Below are 18,222 nucleotides of genomic sequence, written 5' to 3' on the forward strand. Positions count from 1 at the left end.
AATTAAATTTCTATGCAATAACAGGGATACAATAAGTCTGACAGGACTTACATAATTATTTAAAAAAAAGAAATGGATATCTAACACAGATTCATTTCTATATGTCATCATTACAACACAACGATATAAGAGACCTTATGTCAGGGATTTGGTATATTCCTGACAATAGCACGCATTACGGAAAACGTTTGAAATAAAAAGTGCAGACGACAATAACTAACATGAAAGATGAATATAGTCTGTTTTTCCATTTCATTGGAACAAGTCTATTAAGGATTGGCAGCCGAGTGCTAGTGCTAGCTCAGAATGCTAACACAATGCCAGGTCACCATTGGGACTGTAGGAGAAAAGGTTCAGTCATGTGAGATGTGTGAGTCAAATAGTAATTGAGCAATTTATATTATGTCTATAGTATATAAACAAGACATGGTTGAGCAGTCTGTGCCCCTGAAAGAGACAAGATGAGGAAAAATAAAAGGCTGCATAACAACACAAAATCAACAATAAACCTGCATATTTTAGTGCATCAAGACATGCCCTTCCATTTATGGTCTGAAGCCATAATATATCTGCAGGATAAAGAAGCATTTTACTGTAAAGAGACGACAGATACATATAGATGCCAGAAAAAAAAGCATATACCTTGTTCAGGCTTCATAATTCTTAAAAAAAATCAAATCTTGTTAAAATGGGGATTCCTGAATAATTTAAACAGTTCAGGGACTGCTATTGGAGTTTTTTTTTTTTTTCTCAACGCTCCGCGTCTAATGTTGTTTGCATGTATTTCCATTAGATGGCAGTCAAAGTCCTGAATCACAAAACGCTGACATTGAGAAATGCTGATATTCTTCCAAATTAGCATAAAAATAAAGCCTCTGTTCCTAATCATAACAATGCTCATATTGCTAATGTTTTGAAATCCAAAAGTATACTGTCTGAATTTGGTTTTAAGAGACAGAGACCTTTTTTTTCATGGCAATTTAAAAACCCAAATCATACTTGAGGGAGATAGTAGAGGCACCAATGTGATTTGTAAGGCAAACATCTTCTCAAACATTTAGTGTGTGAGTGTGCAGATCAGACAAAGTGTCACTGTGAGACTCAGCCAAAGCTGATTCCCCTACCAACCCCCCCCCCCCCCCCCCATCCCATCCCCATCTCCACCCCCCCACCCAAAATCATTGGATCTTTGGGCATTTCGAGATTGTGATTCGTCAGTGCCGGTTGTTATGGCTTGTTTTGAACAGTAATTTGTACAGAGCTAAAAGGCAACACGACTCATTACACTCCACAAAGCAGCACGGGCGAGGCAGCTGTAGAGATAAATACAGAATCTCTTTTGAAGTACCATCCTCTATCCCACGAAAGGCTGACAAACGAGACATCAGCAGCGCTCTTTGCCAGCTTGGGATTCATAAAGGGAAGGGGAAAAGATGTGCCAATTAACTGTGAGGAAGCTGCACAGGAACACGGCAACTCTCATGCAAACCAAGCTAACAAACCAGATCTTAGTGTATCAGATTGTGAATCGGCGCACAGCGAGGTTCGGATTCACTCTCGTCATTTATAAAACGTATCATAAAAAGAGTATATATGAGGTAAGCTTTCGGTGAATGGCGTCTTACCTAGTGGTGGAACGACTTACAAAAGTTAACATTTCAAACTCAAACATCTCGACAGTTCAACATAGCAAAAAAAAGTTATTGCGTCTTTGGAGCCCCCTGCGTCATCTGAGGGAGTGAGTATATGCTAGATATTAAAATGTATCCCAACGTTTGCGAGGGCAAGGCACCGTTCGCTCCAAAACGGCTGACTCGGGCACTCCGTGTTTGGTATGAAGAACTCACACTACCGACACGTTCCCACCCGGAGCATGCGTCTGTACGTGCGCTGGCATGACCACAGCTGTGAGAGGTGTGCCAGAAGAAGTCCAAGTGCAGAGCTCACCACCACAGTACACTCGGAAGGAAAAAGGCCGTCCAACAGTCCAGGGAAGCAAAGCCGGACTGAGGCTGAGGGTCAGAGGGGTGTCGGTGGGCAAGCGTTGAGGGAGTGGGGGTGATGGGGGTTGGAGTCCAGCCCCTGTAGTCTATGGCAGAGTGAACAGGAAGCTCTCTGTCCCCAGCACGCTGCTGCAGCTCCAGGCCAGAGCAAAATGGCGTCACAGCAAATGGGGCCGAGAGAAGGCCTTTTATTTATTTATTTTTTATGTATGTATTCATTTCTATGGGGGTGACTGTCTGTCTGGAGTGAGCTCCAACTCCTCTCCTGTCTTTGTGGGTGGTGTTCCGTGTGTGTGTGTGTGTGTGTGTGTGTGTGTGTGCGTGCATGCGCAAGTGCCTAGTCCTGGGCTATGGGCCTGCTCATCATCTGGCAGCCGACTGAGACTGTGTGGCCATGATGACGTGCGAGCTCTCGCCCCGCTGCTGGTGCCGGTTCTGGTGCTGGTGAGGGTGCTGGTGAGGGTGCTGGTGAGGGTGCTGGCCCATCCCAGTCAGCACAGACATGGCCACGGCCTCGGCCGCCGCCCGCGCGCTCATCCCGTTGGGGCCGGCCGAGGGGCTGAGGGCCAGGGAGCTGTGCTGGATGACGGGGGCGGGCGAGCCCGTGGGCTCTGACGAGTCTTTCATGCTGTCCTCCGCTGCTGTGCCACAGATAGGGGGGGCAGGAGAGGGTTAAACACACACACACACACACACACACACACACACACACAGTCTTTTCTGTATTTCAACCCACCAACCCAACTCTTTTCCCCCCCAACTAACCGCTTAGCCATCACAAGCTAATCAATTGAAAATTGTGAAAATTAAATCAAATCAATGAAAGGGCTGTTTTGCTGTGTTTCACCTCGTGGAGCCCTGGGTGGTGAGCTCACCTAGATATGCAGTCTTCTTCTGTAGGGTGGTGACAGGGCAGTCCTTGTGGGCCAGCAGCAACTGCTTGAGGTGAGCCACCTCGTTCCGCAACAGAGACACTTCATTCTGAGGGTGGAGTGTGTGTGTGTGTGTGTGTGGAGGGGGGGGGGGGGGGGGGGGGGAGGTCATTTGCGTGTTAGCAAAGAACGACAATGTCAATACTGAGAAATAATCGAAAGGTGCATTTGATCCAAACTGGTCAATATAGCCTGGGACGAGTAGGTGTCATGGTTTGAGGCCGATGAACAGTATTTATAGACACCACAGACACGCGCACACGCACACGCACTCACCGAGAGGGAAACGTTCATGGAGTTGAGCTCCTCTGCCTTCTTCTCCAGGGAGTTGACCCACACTTTGCGTTTCTGCCGGCAGCGGGAGGCGGCCGCCCGGTTCCTCTCCAGGAAGCGCTGCCTCCGCTCGTCTGGGTCGTCCTCCGCTGTCCGCCGCCGCCGCCCGCCGGTGGGCTGGGCGGGAGACACCTGGGGGGGGAGGGGGGGGGGGGGGGGGAGACACTTGAGTTATGAAATCCGACGAGTGCAGTTGACTGAGTGAGCTGAGCTTTACAAGGCGACCTTGCTAGAGCGCCTTGTGTGTCAGGGTGTGTGTTACCTGGGGCTGTGCAGGGGAGGGGGCGTCCGGGTGCTGCACCAGCAGCTGGCTCTGCTCGGCTCTCTGGGGCACCATGGGACTGTGGCCCAGAGCCATGCCCCCCAGACTGTGACCTGACTGGTGGGCCAGCGCTGCCTTCAGCCTCTACAGGACAGACACCAACCAGAGGACAACTTCAACAACCCATGCAACACACATCAAAACAGTGTTCAGCCAGTGGGAAACTCAGGGAAATAGAAAAGGGAGAGAAAATAATAACAAACGAGACAGAGAGAGACAGAGACAGAGAGAGAGAGAGAGAGAGACAGAGAGACAGAGACAGAGAGAGAGACAGAGAGAGACAGAGAGAGAGAGAGACAGAGAGAGACAGAGAGAGACAGAGAGAGACAGAGACGGTAGAACAGAGAGAGACAGAAAGCTCATCAGTCGCTCACCATCTTGGCCTCTAGGTGGATGTTGTAGCCAGAGGGAGAGTTGGAGCCGCTACTGTTGCCCCCCAGGGGAGGGCCAGGGATCCCGGGAATGTTGGGCACCATACACATGGGCCGGGCCAGCTACAGACAGGACACACAGGACTTTAACAACTGCAGCTGTCACTTGTGTGGGCGGAGGGACACACTGCTTGTTGTGAGAGTAACTTAACAACAAAACCTGCTTTTGGAAGGTAAGGCTAAACTTAGCAACCGTGGTTTGGATTCAGACAAACATTTGGTGTTAAATCCCAGCTCTTGTTTGTGCCTTGTGGTTCTAAACCCATGAAGAAATGTTTACGAGCCTCGACAGAGTTGTGAGTGTGTGATCACTGGAAATAAATATTCATGAAAAATCCCCACCCACAACCACAAAAAGTTTATGAAAATGTGAAAAGGGCTGAAAGTGGGGTGCATGGTTCCTCTTTCAATGTTTATGCTCACAATCCCGCCTCTGTTGGTGTCCTGAAGTGAACTGTAATTCAAGACACAACGCGTATGCCTGAAGAGGTGACTCCTAACTCACGGATATGACGGAGGGGACGGGGCCGGGGAGGACGTTGGGGAGGTGCATCATCATGGGATAGTGACTGGTGGGAGACCTGGAGGCACAAGGAGCAGAGCAGTGCTATGGGTGACAACATCGCCATGGAGACAGGGGGTACCACAGCGATCCTGGCGGTCAGCCCTTAAGGCCTCCTAAAGCATCCGTCCGAGCCCCTCGTCGCCCCGGTCGACTCACCCGAGGGTGCGATTGGAGGGGGGCGTGGGAGTGATGACCGAGGTGGGCGAGGGCATGGTGGGCTGCAGGGCGTCGAAGCCCAGGTGGAGGGGCAGCGAGCCGGGACGCACGATGGTGGGGGTGGGCGCCGAGCTGAGCGCGGGCCGCGGGGGCGTGTCCTGGGGGAGCAGGGGAACACGCAGGGGAACACAGAGGACTCAATTAGGGAATTTGCCGTCATTGGAATCTCTTGAAGAAAAACGAAATACAGCATGTGTACCAAATCAAGTCTGTGTGACCACGTCCCTCTCCTACACCCCCCTACCCCTCCCCTACCCCCTCCCCTACCCCCTCCCCTACCTTTCCTCTCACCAGGGACTCCCTGTTGCTGTCCGACATGCTGGACATGGAGTCTGGGCTGCCCGGGGGGGAGGAGTCCACCTCCACAGGCTCCTCCTCCTTCACCTTCACATCAGACGGCGTCTGCAGGCTCATGTCCAGGGCCACGGAGTGGGGAGCTGGGAGCTGGAGTCCGGGGGGGGAGATGGCGTGGAAGAGAGAGACAGGACAAAGCATGGATGAGGCAATGTGCACAGGACAGACGCCGCTTCGAAGAGCTGGGTCCCTTAGCTGCATCACACACACGCACGCAAAAACGCCATGCCTCTCATCCTTCCCCTCATCCCATTGCTCACAGGGTTCTTGGCCCTCTTGTCGTCATCCTCTTGGGCCTTGCGGAACTCCTGCTCGAAGGAACTGGCAATCTCGTTGAACAGGCCCACCTCTTCGCAGTTTTTCAGGAAGCGCGTGGGAGTAGGTGTCTGGTCTGCCAGGGTAGAGAGAGAGAAACAGAAATATCCTTTTTTGAAAGACGTGTTGCAGCTCATTTTCACACGTGGTAATGACCTCATGCAACAGTCTGTGGTCATGTCAGTTTGACATGAGTCAAATTCACACGACTGTGTTCACAGCCAATTCATCTTCAGAGAACGTTATCATTGTCAGACCGACGACACATTCGTTCAGCGCAACTCTACTGAAATGGCATAACAGAACACTTCCCCACCCGTTAAGGCAACCCCCAAATGATAGAAAGAGGAGAAGTTGAATATTCTTAACTCACTGGGAGACAAAGTACCTGCGATAATGACAGAGTCGGTCCTGGCAGGGCCGAATTTGAGTGTCATCTCGTGCTTGTGCTTGTGCACGGCCAGGTGGTCCTCATTGGTAAACCTCTAGAACGAGAGGAAAATGGAGGACAGATAGGGAGGGGGGGGGGGATGAGAAAAGGGATGGGGTGTGAGAGAGGAGCACAGGAACGTCAAGGTGATCATCTTCTCAGCCTGAAGACTTGAGGGACAGACTTGACCCTTCACCTCCATATCGGTTTGCACTGAATCTGACAGGCAGTCTCATTGTGTTTCTAGGGATATGGAACACATGTACACTGTATCCTTACGCGTGTGACAACAAAGGGGTTTTTACCCAGTGCATCAATATCATTCAAGGCATACGCCATGTTGCTGACGGACTGCCACGTGTAGGTTTACATCAAGGAAATCAGTCAAAATGGCCACTCAATGAAACTGAACTTCATTTGCATCAATAAGATCTTTAGATGACCAAAACGTTTTTGCTGTGGATGGATGTACAAAGATGTAAAGCTTTATTTTGCACCAACAAGCAAGTACATTTTACATTTAGTCATTTAGCAGACGCTCTTATCCAGAGCGACTTACAGTAAGTACAGGGACATTCCCCCCGAGGCAAGTAGGGTGAAGTGCCTTTCCCAAGGACACAACATCATTTGGCACGGCCGGGAATCAAACTGGCAACCTTCAGATTACTAGCCCGCTTCCCTAACCGCTCAGCCACCTGAATCCCTTAGCTGCTTGCTTCATTGTTATGAGTAGCACCCTTCGCAGAATAAGAAGGCTTGATTCCTGTTTGCTGTCAGATTTAGCAAAAGCATGTGGGTGTTCTGCTTTGTGTGCGTGTGATGTCCTTGCAGTAGTGATCCAATTCTCTGTGCTACCTCCCTCCCCCTCTCCCTCTCTCCCTCCCCCTCCCCTCTTGTTAAAATGTGTGTCTGAAGTGGAGGTGAGGACATGTAGGAGGAGGAGCCAAGGCTGAGGCCTTTGCAAGGCTGAGGCCTTTGCAAGGCTGAGGCCTTTGCAGCCGCCGTCTCTCGCTGCCTATTTCTGGTCGCCGTGTCACAGTTACAAGTTCAGTCGTGAGAGAGCGCCGTGGAAACACAGCCAAGTGTCCGCTTATTTTTAGACGGAGCGACCGGCAGCAGCATCACCAATACAAACGACTGTCTCACAGACTGGACAATCTAGCCGGGGAAGGGGGAACTGTTCTAAAAGTACATATCATGGTGTGTCAGATACTGGAACCCTGGTCTAGCTTTAACACAGTGGATTGACAGCTATTATTAGGATGCCTTGTTGCTATTGCTAACTTGATGAAAAGGCTCTCGACAGGCAGATAGGACCTCAAGTCTTGGCATTCTGCGAAGGCCTCGACTCAACGTCCTTCGCTGGCATGCCCTACACAGACTAATGCGTCTGAATAGCAAAGAGCTCATGTGAAAGGAGAAAGCATTTCACTGATAGACGCGGTAGTCGAAGGCTTAACGTGGATTTGTAGGCAGAATCCGTGGCTTCACACTGGAAACAACATCGTTGTCAACCAACGCTTTTGGGCCCGCCTCAAAAAACCCGAGAGGCACGTGAAGCGCGAGGGCGGCGAAACAAACCCCAACACTGCTGCGACCCCAAACACGCCGACGGTTTCCACCCGCCCCCAACCGGGGCGACCCGACCACAGACGGCGCCGAACCCAAGCGTGGCCCGTCGGTTAGCCTCAAGGTAAGCGTTCTCCAGTTCCTTTCGCTGATCCCTAAATTAATCATGCGATCCATATAAATGATAAATGGGAAGATTGTGACGTTCGCAGACGCGAGTCAGCTGGGAGAGGAAACGTGTGACTGGCAACACTGGCGGGGCGGGGCTCCGTCGGTATCTCCACAAGTTCAGGGAAGGGAGAAAAGGACATCACATTCATTATTGAGGCCAGATGCATGTTGCTCTGTTGGTGGGACAGGACTGCCCTGTGGGCACCTGGTCTCAGCAGGAGGGGGGGGGGGCAGGCGACGACGTAGGCTTGGGAGTCACAAAACACTTTGGGATAATCAGCAGGTAGTGTGATCACGTCGAACGCTTCCGGTGTCGACAGCCGGTCGTCGTTGTCGTGGTTATCCTTTTGTGGGCTGGATGGGATCTTATTTGCAGTATCGCAACCCCAGACAGTTTAGTAAGACAGCCATGACGAATGTAGTCACACTCAGACCCACCCACCCCCCCACCCCATATTTTTTTTTTTTTATTTGTCTAGAATTACGAGTCTTATTTAATCTGCCAGCCAGAGCCTATAAAGAGCCATGTTCCTGGCGTGTGCGTGTGTGTGTTGTCTGAAGCGTCGCTGAGTCACCTCTATGGCTCAAAACACTGTCTGCAGGAGACAGGTTGAAACAATAACTGGGCCCTGATTACTCATCTGTGAGTCACTGGCCGACACCACGGGAGCATTGTTGTTTCAGAGGAGCACGAGCTCTCGCACTATCAGTATGATCTGTGCCGCCGCCTCAACTCCAGTGTGTTGTTCACGAGGGCAACCAGAGAGGAACGAGAAGTGTCCACGTTAACCGCTTGTTGGCTGAACGCAAACGGTACGAAGATGAAAACGGAGGAAAAAATCTGTGTGTGATTTCATGAAGCCCATTCAACCCAACACTATTACCAGGAAACCTCACGTGACGATGAAGAAATAAGGATCGACTGCCAATCGCAACTTGAGCTAGTCAAGGGGAAAAAGCTGCACCATAAAAAAAGGGGCAATAATGATTAACAAGCGAAAGTGTCTATGTGGTTTGCGCAACATATTACATTCAACGACCACAAAGAGTACATGCATGCAGACAGACCTGAAACCCAAGACAAGAGAGAGGGCTCACCTGTCCACAGCCAGGAGCGTTGCACACAAAAGGTCGGTCGTCCCCCATCTTTGCAAAGAGCTTGCAGTGTAACTGCGGAAGAGTAGAAGAGGAGAACATTGTTGGGGGGGATTTTCTTTTCGTTTATTTCGAAATCCGTTCCCGGCAGCAACAAAGCAGGGATGCTGTCGGCTGGTGGTAGCCTCGGTCGGTGTAGGAAGCAGATTCAAAAATAACCTAGGCCAAGAGGAAAACACACACACAGGCAGCGAGATGAAGTTTCCCTGGTGATACTTCCTTTACACAGAGGGCTTCTGGGCTAGCCAATGAGGTGCAGCTTGCAAAGGAGAAGGACGCTACCGTTTGCACAAGACATCTCCCGCTCTCTCTCGCTCTCTACCTCTCCCTCCCTCTCCACCACCCCCATCTCTAGTCTCCAAGTGCCTCTTACTCCATCTATCTTATCTCTCCCTCCCTCCACACCCACCCACCCACCCACCCTCCCTCCCTCCCATTCTGTTTTTCCTCGCTCAGACCGCCACTCTATATACATCCAATCCCTCTCTCTCCCCCCTCTTTACCGACTTCCAGAAGGACTATCATCTCTGATTCCACAGCTCAAATATCTGCAGCAGAACACTCTGTGACCCTCTCCTCTCCCCATAGCTCCTCACCCACTTCCTTACACTCACGCCCAACGAGAAAGAAACAAGAAACCCTATCACAGTCCCAGAACTCTGGTCCCAACAAACTGGGCTTGAAACTGTCCAGCTGGTGTGGTGTGCTCATGACGGTGTGACAGGCTACGTCCTCAGCGACACAATCCTCCAACTGAGGACGAGCACCACGGTGTTGAGTTTGCCATCGCTAGGCTAGCTCTATGGGCTAACTGAACCGAAGGGGCTAAATGTGTAGGCAAAGTCTGTGGCCTCCCCCCTCCTCTGCTCCCTTCTCACCTCCTCTCTCTAAGCACATGCTGTTGACAAAAGCTCCATACGCACAAGCCAATGTTTGGTTTGTCCTCCTCTTGAAAGTAAAGTTGAACTTATATAACCTAAAACGGCGCTGTGCTGCTTGAGCCTGACTGGCTCTACTACAACTTCTGCTAGTGAGCAGCTGCTGTATGTTGCTGTTGCGTCGGCCCTCGCTCCCTAGTTCCTCCTCCTGTTCCGCTAGCTGTTTCTCCCTTTCTCCCTCGCTCCCTCTCATTTTAGCAAACTTCCACTTGAAGATGGGTCAGGATGTTTAGAAAAATAACTTGGTCATTAAATTTACATCGGGGTGGGGGTGGGAGGGTGTTGGATAGGCGAGCATTAAAGTTTCAGCACTCCCGACTGGCTCAGGATGACGTCCGGTAAACTATTACACAACTCTGTCTCACCACTGAGAGACGACACTGAACCACCTAAAAACAACACAGGCCTGCTACTCTTCTTCCCCTGGACACAACAGCACCTGGTATTATGTCTAATGGTGCAATGATGCTAATGAAAGGATAATTGACCTGCGGCAGGCCCAGAACCTTGCACGCAACTACCACTGTTTTACCGAAGCTTACTTGTCTGTGGTTTTTAAACCACTGCTTAACATAATCAAGTGGAACAGAGTAGGCTACTTATACCGCTGGCTGGTGGCTACATGTTTTCCAGCGCTGCAGTCTCACAGTCCCTTCCTTCCTCTCTTTCTACTTGGATGACGACAGTTGCCCTGTGCCGACACATGATTTCTGGAGAGTTCCACAGGAGCAGCTTGAAGTAGACAATCATGTGGTCGGGGGGGGGGGGACAGGAACAACGCTTGTATCTTCACTCACTGCTCTATTTCTTTATTGGCAAAAAAACAAACAAAAATAATAGTAATACTCTAAAAATAAAATGATGCCGCAGCATCTTGTTTGCGTGCAAGTGGCTAATCTCTATCCCGCGGAGATAAAAGGAAGGGTTGGTGCAGACAGAGCGGTCGGGCTGCTAGGAGACCTCGGAGGAGGACCTCACAGGGTCTTCCAAAGCAGAGCCAGCAGGATGGAGGCAGGGCCCTCACACACTGCTTCCAAGCCACTGAGTCTATTTGGGCAGAGCCGTGCGAGCGGGGGCGTCTACACGCGAGATCCACCGTCGCCTCGTTATACCGTGGGTGTGGACGGGGCCGGGGAAACGGCCACATCTGGAGGGAGAGAGGCTGAGCAGACCTCGGGGGTTTACTTATGAGCAATAATAAACACATCAATTAGCAGGCTGGCGCTGAGACGAAGCACGAGCGACTGCGTGGATTCCACCCTCTCCGACAGCCGTCTGTAGTCTAACCTTTTAAAGGAGCAGCTGACTGACTTAAGATTTACCTTGACGCAGGCTGGAACCACTAATGTTATGTTACACCTGCAATGATGAAAACGCATACACGTTTCCATTTTGGTTGTGGAATTTATTTATTTATTTTTATTAATATAAAGCGTCCACCTATTTGTGCCTCCATTTATCCAAGGTGACATGGAAACGTCCCAGAGGTGGCCTGGTTCCAGTCTCTCCAATGGAGGGGCCAGCGGAGTCCTGCTGTTCACTTGGATTTCTCCCACTCAGCAGGTGTAGGGGAGCGAGTCCCTGCTATAATCAGCCGCCGGCCTGCAGTGTTTGATGCGGCCTGCTAGGAAACTGACTAAACAAACCGTATTAATAGCTCCCACTGCAGCCAGGGCCATGGAATCTGAGGCTTGAGTTGCCAGAGGGTAGGGGAGACCCCACAAAGGAGAGGAAGGGAAAGAGAGAGGGAAAAAAAAGAAAGAGAGACAGAGAATGGGAGGGTCGTGGATTGGTATGGGGGGATCAAGGATATTTGGTGGCTTGTAAGTGAGGTGCTGGAGATCTGGGGGTTGGGGGGCTTTGATGAGGAGATCCAGGCTGCTGGGTGTGTACAACAGCCAATGTGCATTCATGTAACCAACGTTAACCTGATATTTGCAAAATGGAACAAATGAAACCCGATATACATGTCTGCCTAACTAAAATAGTAAGCTAAAGCCATGTAGAGCAGACAGAAAGCAGGACAATACAGGACCCATCTTTTATGAAATCCAGGATCACCTGCTTGTGAAAGGCAATGCCCAAAGTGTTGTTTGTTGCCCTAACTTACAAACAATAGACCATTTAACTTTGTCACACAAGTTCCAAGTTATGAACTAATGGGAAATCTGGTCAGGGCTTTTATCACCATGTGTCTGCTCTGCTACAATTACATAGGGTGGTTTTCAGACGAAGATTAAGCAAAGTCCTGGACTTGGCTACAGTGCATTTCACTGGAGAGAGATCCATTGAACTTGAATAAAATTCTTGGCTTGGAACCCAAGCCCAATGTGTAGATCATATGACATGAAATCAAAGGCCAACATTTAGTAATTCTGCCTATTTCCAGCAATAACAATGACAAGTGTTTGTCGTTGCCCGTCCAAACATATCTTCATTACAGGTTCTGTTGCTGACATTTCTTCTCTTTTTTTTTTTTTTTAACATTGCCGTGATAGAATGAACTGCAACCCAGCGAAAATGATGACCTACATTCCCAAGGACTGTGGTGACAAGCTTAGGGATGCATAGAGGGACATACAAGAGCTCAAATTGCATTACTCAAGATACCTCTTCCAACTTAACAGACAAAACAAATACCACTGAATACAAGCATCTTCTACGTGTGAATAATTGTAATTGCCAGCTCTTGATTGACCTCTGGAAAACAGTATACTGAACTACAATTGTTTGTCAAGGTAATGAACAAGTATAAGGTAAGTTCCAGGTATTTCGCAAGATTAAAATATACACATTAGTTTTATCCGCAAGCAGTGATTGAACTGTCTTTCCTTCTTTAGTCAACCACACAAGTTTGATTTGTGTGGTGTTAATGCCACATAGCCAGACCTGCTTTATGTCCAAATTTGACTACACGTACCATACATTATCTGACAATATCAACAAAAAAAATACTGGCAAGGAATATTAAATTACTTTTCAATTGTACGTGTTTAAAGTTGACACCGCTGAAACTTCCAGACGCTTATTTACAAAGTTTGCATTTGATCTGCTACTGTGTTAGCAGTCAAATGTCTTCTTGCACACGAGCCAATTTAGACCCTGCCTTTTCCCGTACGAGACCGCCCCGTCTTTAAAACTATTGGTCATACGCATATCAATCAGCAATATCTTGACCCTGTATTGCTCAGTAACATGTCAATGAAATCCAACAGCAAATGTTATTGGCTAAAAGCGATTTCTGTCAAGGAATACAACTTTCCCTGCTTGCTCGCTAACAACAGGCCCCTACTGTCGGTATGGAGCATAATGTGCATACAAGTGCAGTTTGAAACCCTAGTCAACGATAATTAATTAAGAAAATGACAACAGGAGCATGGATATAGTCGGTTCTTTTGTGTCATGAATCCATATATGTTTAATGCTGCCTAATGACGTATAAAATAATGTTATTACTTGCTAGCAAGCTCGTTAGCATCCTACTATGCAAGCTGGTAATCGAGTACGAGCGAGGCGACACTGGCACTTTTGACAAGTATTCACCTCTCAAAATACATTCCGAATATTGAAACTAACAAACAACTTCTACAAAAAAAATTATATCACTTTGTTATTCTTTGGTCTGAATTAAACACTCGTTGTTAATTTAAACTGTATAAACTGTTTACAAACTCACCTTTGCGCCCTCTCTCTCTCTCCTCTCTTCTCTCCTGGAATTTGACACTCCCCTCCTCAAATCATCGCGAGGTTTTACGTCAGGGTTTTTAAACTCAGGTCTGTGTGAAATACAGTATAAAATACAGTATAACATACAGTATAAATGTGCACAGTATTAATAATTCATGATAATAGAATGTTGGAGCACTATTAGAATTGGACTACATAATAGTGGTAGTGATAAAGGGTCACATCAAAATGTTACTCAGTCATTCCCATACCACATTATGCACAGAATATGAAACTGATAGAAATAACGCAATTCCACGACCCCGGAAGAAAATGTGACTCATAACCTCTTGACAGGCCCTTGACAATCTCTTTCTAATAGAACGTGATTACATTTATACAATTATGTTTATACTCTTCAAATGCCAAAGTCTATTCATTTGAATATTCCCAAGAACAGATCTTCATATGCATTAGTCATAACAGGCAAATAACACATGACATCTAAATTTTTTGAACAAAAGTAAAACAGAAAGTGAACTTTGCAACATAATGCCTCAGAGAAACTTCCCAATTGACGATCCTTCTAATTAAGTTTCTTGAGCCCCAGTGTTCACCCATCATGTTGATATCGAATGCTCAGCTCATTCGTTTTGTTTGCAAATTGTGTTGTTCCCATTTCGGTTTCCTGTCAAGAAGGAAACTATGTCTTTAATTATGTATCCAGTCCCTAAGATCAAGTCTTGCATAAACAGTGGCTTGGTTCCAGTGTCTGGGCCTATTGTGAGGGAGGAGAAGTACACTTGGAATAATCTACCTGAAAGAGGTCTTCCATCTTGATTAAGTCTGGTTAAGTTATCAATGGGTAATCTGAATAATTATTGACTACAGCATTTTTATGGACAAAAACTATATATTATTCAGTGAATGAGGATGATTGTAACCGCTGTGTTAAAGGTTTGTTGGAAAGGGGCCTTTTTCAGTGTTGTTTTAGTTTCCTTCCTGAAACTCTCAACCTTTCTTGTCTCACTGGAAATGAACGTCCTGTGTCGGGACAAGGGACAACAATGAGGCTTTGGAAATTACAACAAAAAACACATAACTCAACAAGGGTAATTGAAAAGAAGTTGGTTATAATATGCATTTAAACCAGGTGGCTGATAACTGAGAAAGAATCAAGATAATACAATAATATGACATTTATTGAAAATGTGTGAAAGGGTTGACTGTGGTGGGGGGGATGAGAGTATAAAAGGTTTGTGATTTGTAAGTAAAGGCTTTCCAACATTACTGAAGCCTACATTAATTCATTATGATTGCTGTCTGATATTCATGCTGATGAATCATTGACTTCTAACTAACTCTAGCCTAGTGACACCTTCTGGACAGTTTAAGAATAAAATGTGATCAAAAATATTAACAATTAAACCTAAATTATTTAGAATATTTAATGTCAACTCAGATATGATTAACATTAAGTTGCTTTTCCTAGTTTCTTAACAAATTATTTTTTTATACATTTAATGAAGGGGAAAAAAACAATGTACAGTAGGTAATCAGGAAAGGCATTTACTGTTTTAAGTAAAACAAAAGAAAAAAGCACTTTGCGGGTGTACATCGATGTTGCTAAGACACAATGTACATTTACACACCTGCAAAACAAACAAGTTGAACCAAGCACAAAATTATTTTTTTTTAAATTCCACTACAAACATAAGTACATTGTTAGCTTATATCTTTAAAAAACTATTAACACTTCCACTTATCATGCCATTTCACAATGTCTAATATTTAAACATTTTTGTCTAAAATAAACAATTATAAAAGGAACATGTCATGGTTGCTGGTAACCTTTTTTTAAAGTAACATTAAGTATGCAGTGCTAAAGTTGGACGAATAAGCACCATTAAAAGTATCAATAGTAAATAGCACAAGATTAACATTAAACTAAAGAGTACACCTACTTAAATCAAAACAACAGTTTATTCTTGATTAGGGTGTTTTGGATACTAAAACAACAAAAATGTTCCAGTGTAAACTGTACCTTTTCCTTTCAATGTGAAGCTCACCAATTCAAAATCAACATGTAAATGTGCACATATGACCAAATGGCATACAGTATACACAAGTTCAGTCAAGTAAGTGCTTGATACAGATGATTGTATGCAACAGACACCATGCTGTCTGAAAATGTTACAAGCATTGAGATGGCAAAATGGAAACAGTTTTACCTGGCACACTCATGAAACATCTAGAGAATAGCAAAGCTTCTAGTTTCCTCTTTCATAAACAAATTCTTAGTGCTTGTTACTCTTAAAAGTGACGCAATATGAACAATTCAATTTGACACCAGGTTTACATTTTAACCTGCTCGCTTCATACGGCAACTTCTCTTGGGATTGCTAGTACGGCTCTGTAGACTCGTAAAAGAAAAAAAAACGGTCTTGAAAATGTCACTCACAGACATATACGCACATTCAGCACGCATGAATGGCAATCAACATCACTCCTACAGCAGACACACGTATACACGTTAAGAGCTACTTCCCCCATGCTCCTATCCAATCCTGGTGGGAATTACTGGACAGCTTGTATCATTTGACATGAACACTTTCCATTATTAGCTGTAAATTATCTGTAAATGCAATAAGACAAACGGTCTAATGGCTAGACAGTGATGTCCCTGATGTCCTTCTCAGTCTCTCAGCAGTACATACTCTTTAACAGACTCCGGTAGGGGAAGCTCTTTGACGGCCGTGGGGAGGAACCGCACGCCAAGGCTCTGTCGGACAGTGAATCGGGCCAGGCTGCGGAGGGAGGGGGCCTGGGCCACCATGCTGGTGAGCCGGGCCAGGAGCTGGGGATCCTTGCTGAGCTCCCGGGGAAGGGTGCCATCGGCCCGACGGATTTCAAACCTCCCTGCCGCCCGACACAGCAGCTCCAGACATTCCTCCTCCTGCTCTGTGCCAAGGCCCCGAGCCAGGAGGGCCACCAGCCTGGAGATTGGCGTCTGGCCCTTCAAGTTGGTGACGTGGACCTGGGCCCCGTACTCCAGCAGGACCTTGACGCTCTCGAGGTTGCCCTTCATGGCGGCCCAGCTCAGGGGTGTGTCATTGTTGTAGTCTCGGACGTTGGGACAGGCTCCGCTCTCCAGCAGAGCTCTCACGCACTCCGGGTTGTCTTTGAAGGAGGCCCAGTGCAACGGAGTGTCCTTGTTGCCATCGAGGGCATCGGGCTGGGCACCATACTCCAGCAGGAGCTCCACACAGCCTTCATCCTTCTCTGCTGCATAGTGTAGCGCGGTGCGGTTGTAGCCATCCAGGGCATTCACCTGATCGGGAGACAACGTGAGGAGTGGAAGGGTTGGTAGTGGAGGGATTTACTTCTTGGACGGATGATTCTGCCGATTCATGAATTAAAAGTGTGTGTAAGTGTAGAACTACAGTGCAGTTTAACATAAGTGAGTCGGTGGTACCTCAGCTCCTTTCTCTAACAACAGCTCCACGCAGTCTGCATCAGCCACCATGCAGGCACAGTGCAACGGCTTCAGGGTGCCATGCATGCGGTTCACATCAGCTCCCTGCCGTGAAGAGCAAAATGACAAAACGTCTTTTTCAACGGAAAACAGAAAACAATCATGGCTGTAAGAATTGAGCCTTGACACCAATAGACACACCAACAAACATACTCTGCGTATGAGATCCTCCACGTTGTCATGTGGGAAGGAGCGGATGGCTGCAATAGTGCGAATGAGTCGCTCGGACAAGGAGTATTTACTCTGAATGCTTTGCATTATATACCACATAGTAGAGCTCATGTGGAACTTAGGAACATGGCACCCGGGAAGGGTGACACCACACCACGCTGGAAACCCGGGTTAGGGGTGTAGTTCCGGGCTGAAATACAAATATATTTTTAAGTCCTATTATTCTTAGCCAAAAAAATAGAAACATGATTTCGACAAAAGAGCAGAAGATGAGGTCCAGACGTTTCATTTACCTCTTCACTCAAAAGTAATTATCTTGACATTGACATTATTTTAGTCAGAAGACCTAAGCTAGTTAGATAGTTAGCTAGCGATCAAGATATGTGGCCATATGGGCAAGGTGCTGGAACTGTGGCCTGCCCCCCCCCCCCCCGCCAAATATAAATTACATAATACTTCAGTTAGCTAGTATTAAAAGCCAGCTATCGTGCACACCCTAACCCACACTATACAAATATATTGTATCTAGCTACCTAGTTAGATGAACGAAGCAGCATGCTAGCTAACTACGTTCCAAGCCTTACACTAGATGTGACCCTTGAACAACCTGGTACGTTTACACGCTAAAAAAGTAAACTGCCTGACCATTCTGGGTCGTTTGCATGGACTTCATACATCCTGACTACATAGCAAGTTAGCATGGTAAACTTTTCCCTTTGACATCGCAATAACGTTTACATTTAGACTAGCTAGTGTGCTACTGCCAGCGCGTCGAAAGATTTTCATCGTTAGAGCTAGCTTGTACAGTTCAGTTTTACTAGCCAGCTACTAATGGCTACAACACATAAGCTAGTTTATTAATTTGGTAGAGATAGCTATCTGTGCAAAGGCACTACCATAGTTACGATTTTAAATGTGCACTGTATATGAATACGTTGGTGAATGTATATTTTGTGTCTATTTGAAAGCGTCACAAACCGTATTCAAATTGGTTGACGAGTAGCTTGCTTGCTAACAGATTGTTTTGCTTGCCTGCTACTTGACATAAACACGGAAGCGCAAATGACGTCGTCATAGCTGTCGACAACGCCTACCAGATCCAGTCAACACACGTTT

The 18,222-nt window shown here is 47.0% G+C and overlaps 2 protein-coding genes across 7 annotated transcripts; both read right to left on the bottom strand.

Annotated features, from left to right (window-relative positions):
• Positions 1-1,171: 1,171 nt before the first annotated feature.
• On the bottom strand, positions 1,172-13,454 carry atf7a (activating transcription factor 7a). 6 transcript variants are annotated; one of them, XM_067239640.1, is made up of 12 exons: positions 13,411-13,454; positions 8,740-8,955; positions 5,860-5,956; positions 5,417-5,547; positions 5,094-5,246; positions 4,743-4,900; positions 4,527-4,602; positions 3,965-4,084; positions 3,531-3,674; positions 3,212-3,400; positions 2,879-2,984; positions 1,172-2,644 (listed from the first exon to the last, which is right to left on the bottom strand). In XM_067239640.1, the coding sequence occupies exons 2-12, from the start codon at positions 8,836-8,838 to the stop codon at positions 2,367-2,369; spliced, it is 1,551 nt and encodes a 516-aa protein (XP_067095741.1). In that variant the 5' UTR covers positions 8,839-8,955; positions 13,411-13,454; the 3' UTR covers positions 1,172-2,366. The 6 variants fall into 6 exon arrangements, with proteins under 6 accessions (XP_067095741.1, XP_067095740.1, XP_067095739.1 ...); XM_067239639.1 differs by having other exon boundaries at positions 1,172-2,641; positions 5,082-5,246; XM_067239638.1 differs by having other exon boundaries at positions 5,082-5,246.
• A 1,499-nt stretch (positions 13,455-14,953) lies between these two features.
• asb8 (ankyrin repeat and SOCS box containing 8) lies at positions 14,954-18,145 on the bottom strand. The gene is made up of 4 exons (XM_067239296.1): positions 18,085-18,145; positions 17,089-17,296; positions 16,876-16,980; positions 14,954-16,731 (listed from the first exon to the last, which is right to left on the bottom strand). The coding sequence occupies exons 2-4, from the start codon at positions 17,215-17,217 to the stop codon at positions 16,096-16,098; spliced, it is 870 nt and encodes a 289-aa protein (XP_067095397.1). The 5' UTR covers positions 17,218-17,296; positions 18,085-18,145; the 3' UTR covers positions 14,954-16,095.
• Positions 18,146-18,222: the final 77 nt, after the last annotated feature.

This window comes from Osmerus mordax, chromosome 7, assembly GCF_038355195.1.
Source record: "Osmerus mordax isolate fOsmMor3 chromosome 7, fOsmMor3.pri, whole genome shotgun sequence".
Classification (NCBI taxonomy): Eukaryota; Metazoa; Chordata; class Actinopteri; order Osmeriformes; family Osmeridae; genus Osmerus; species Osmerus mordax.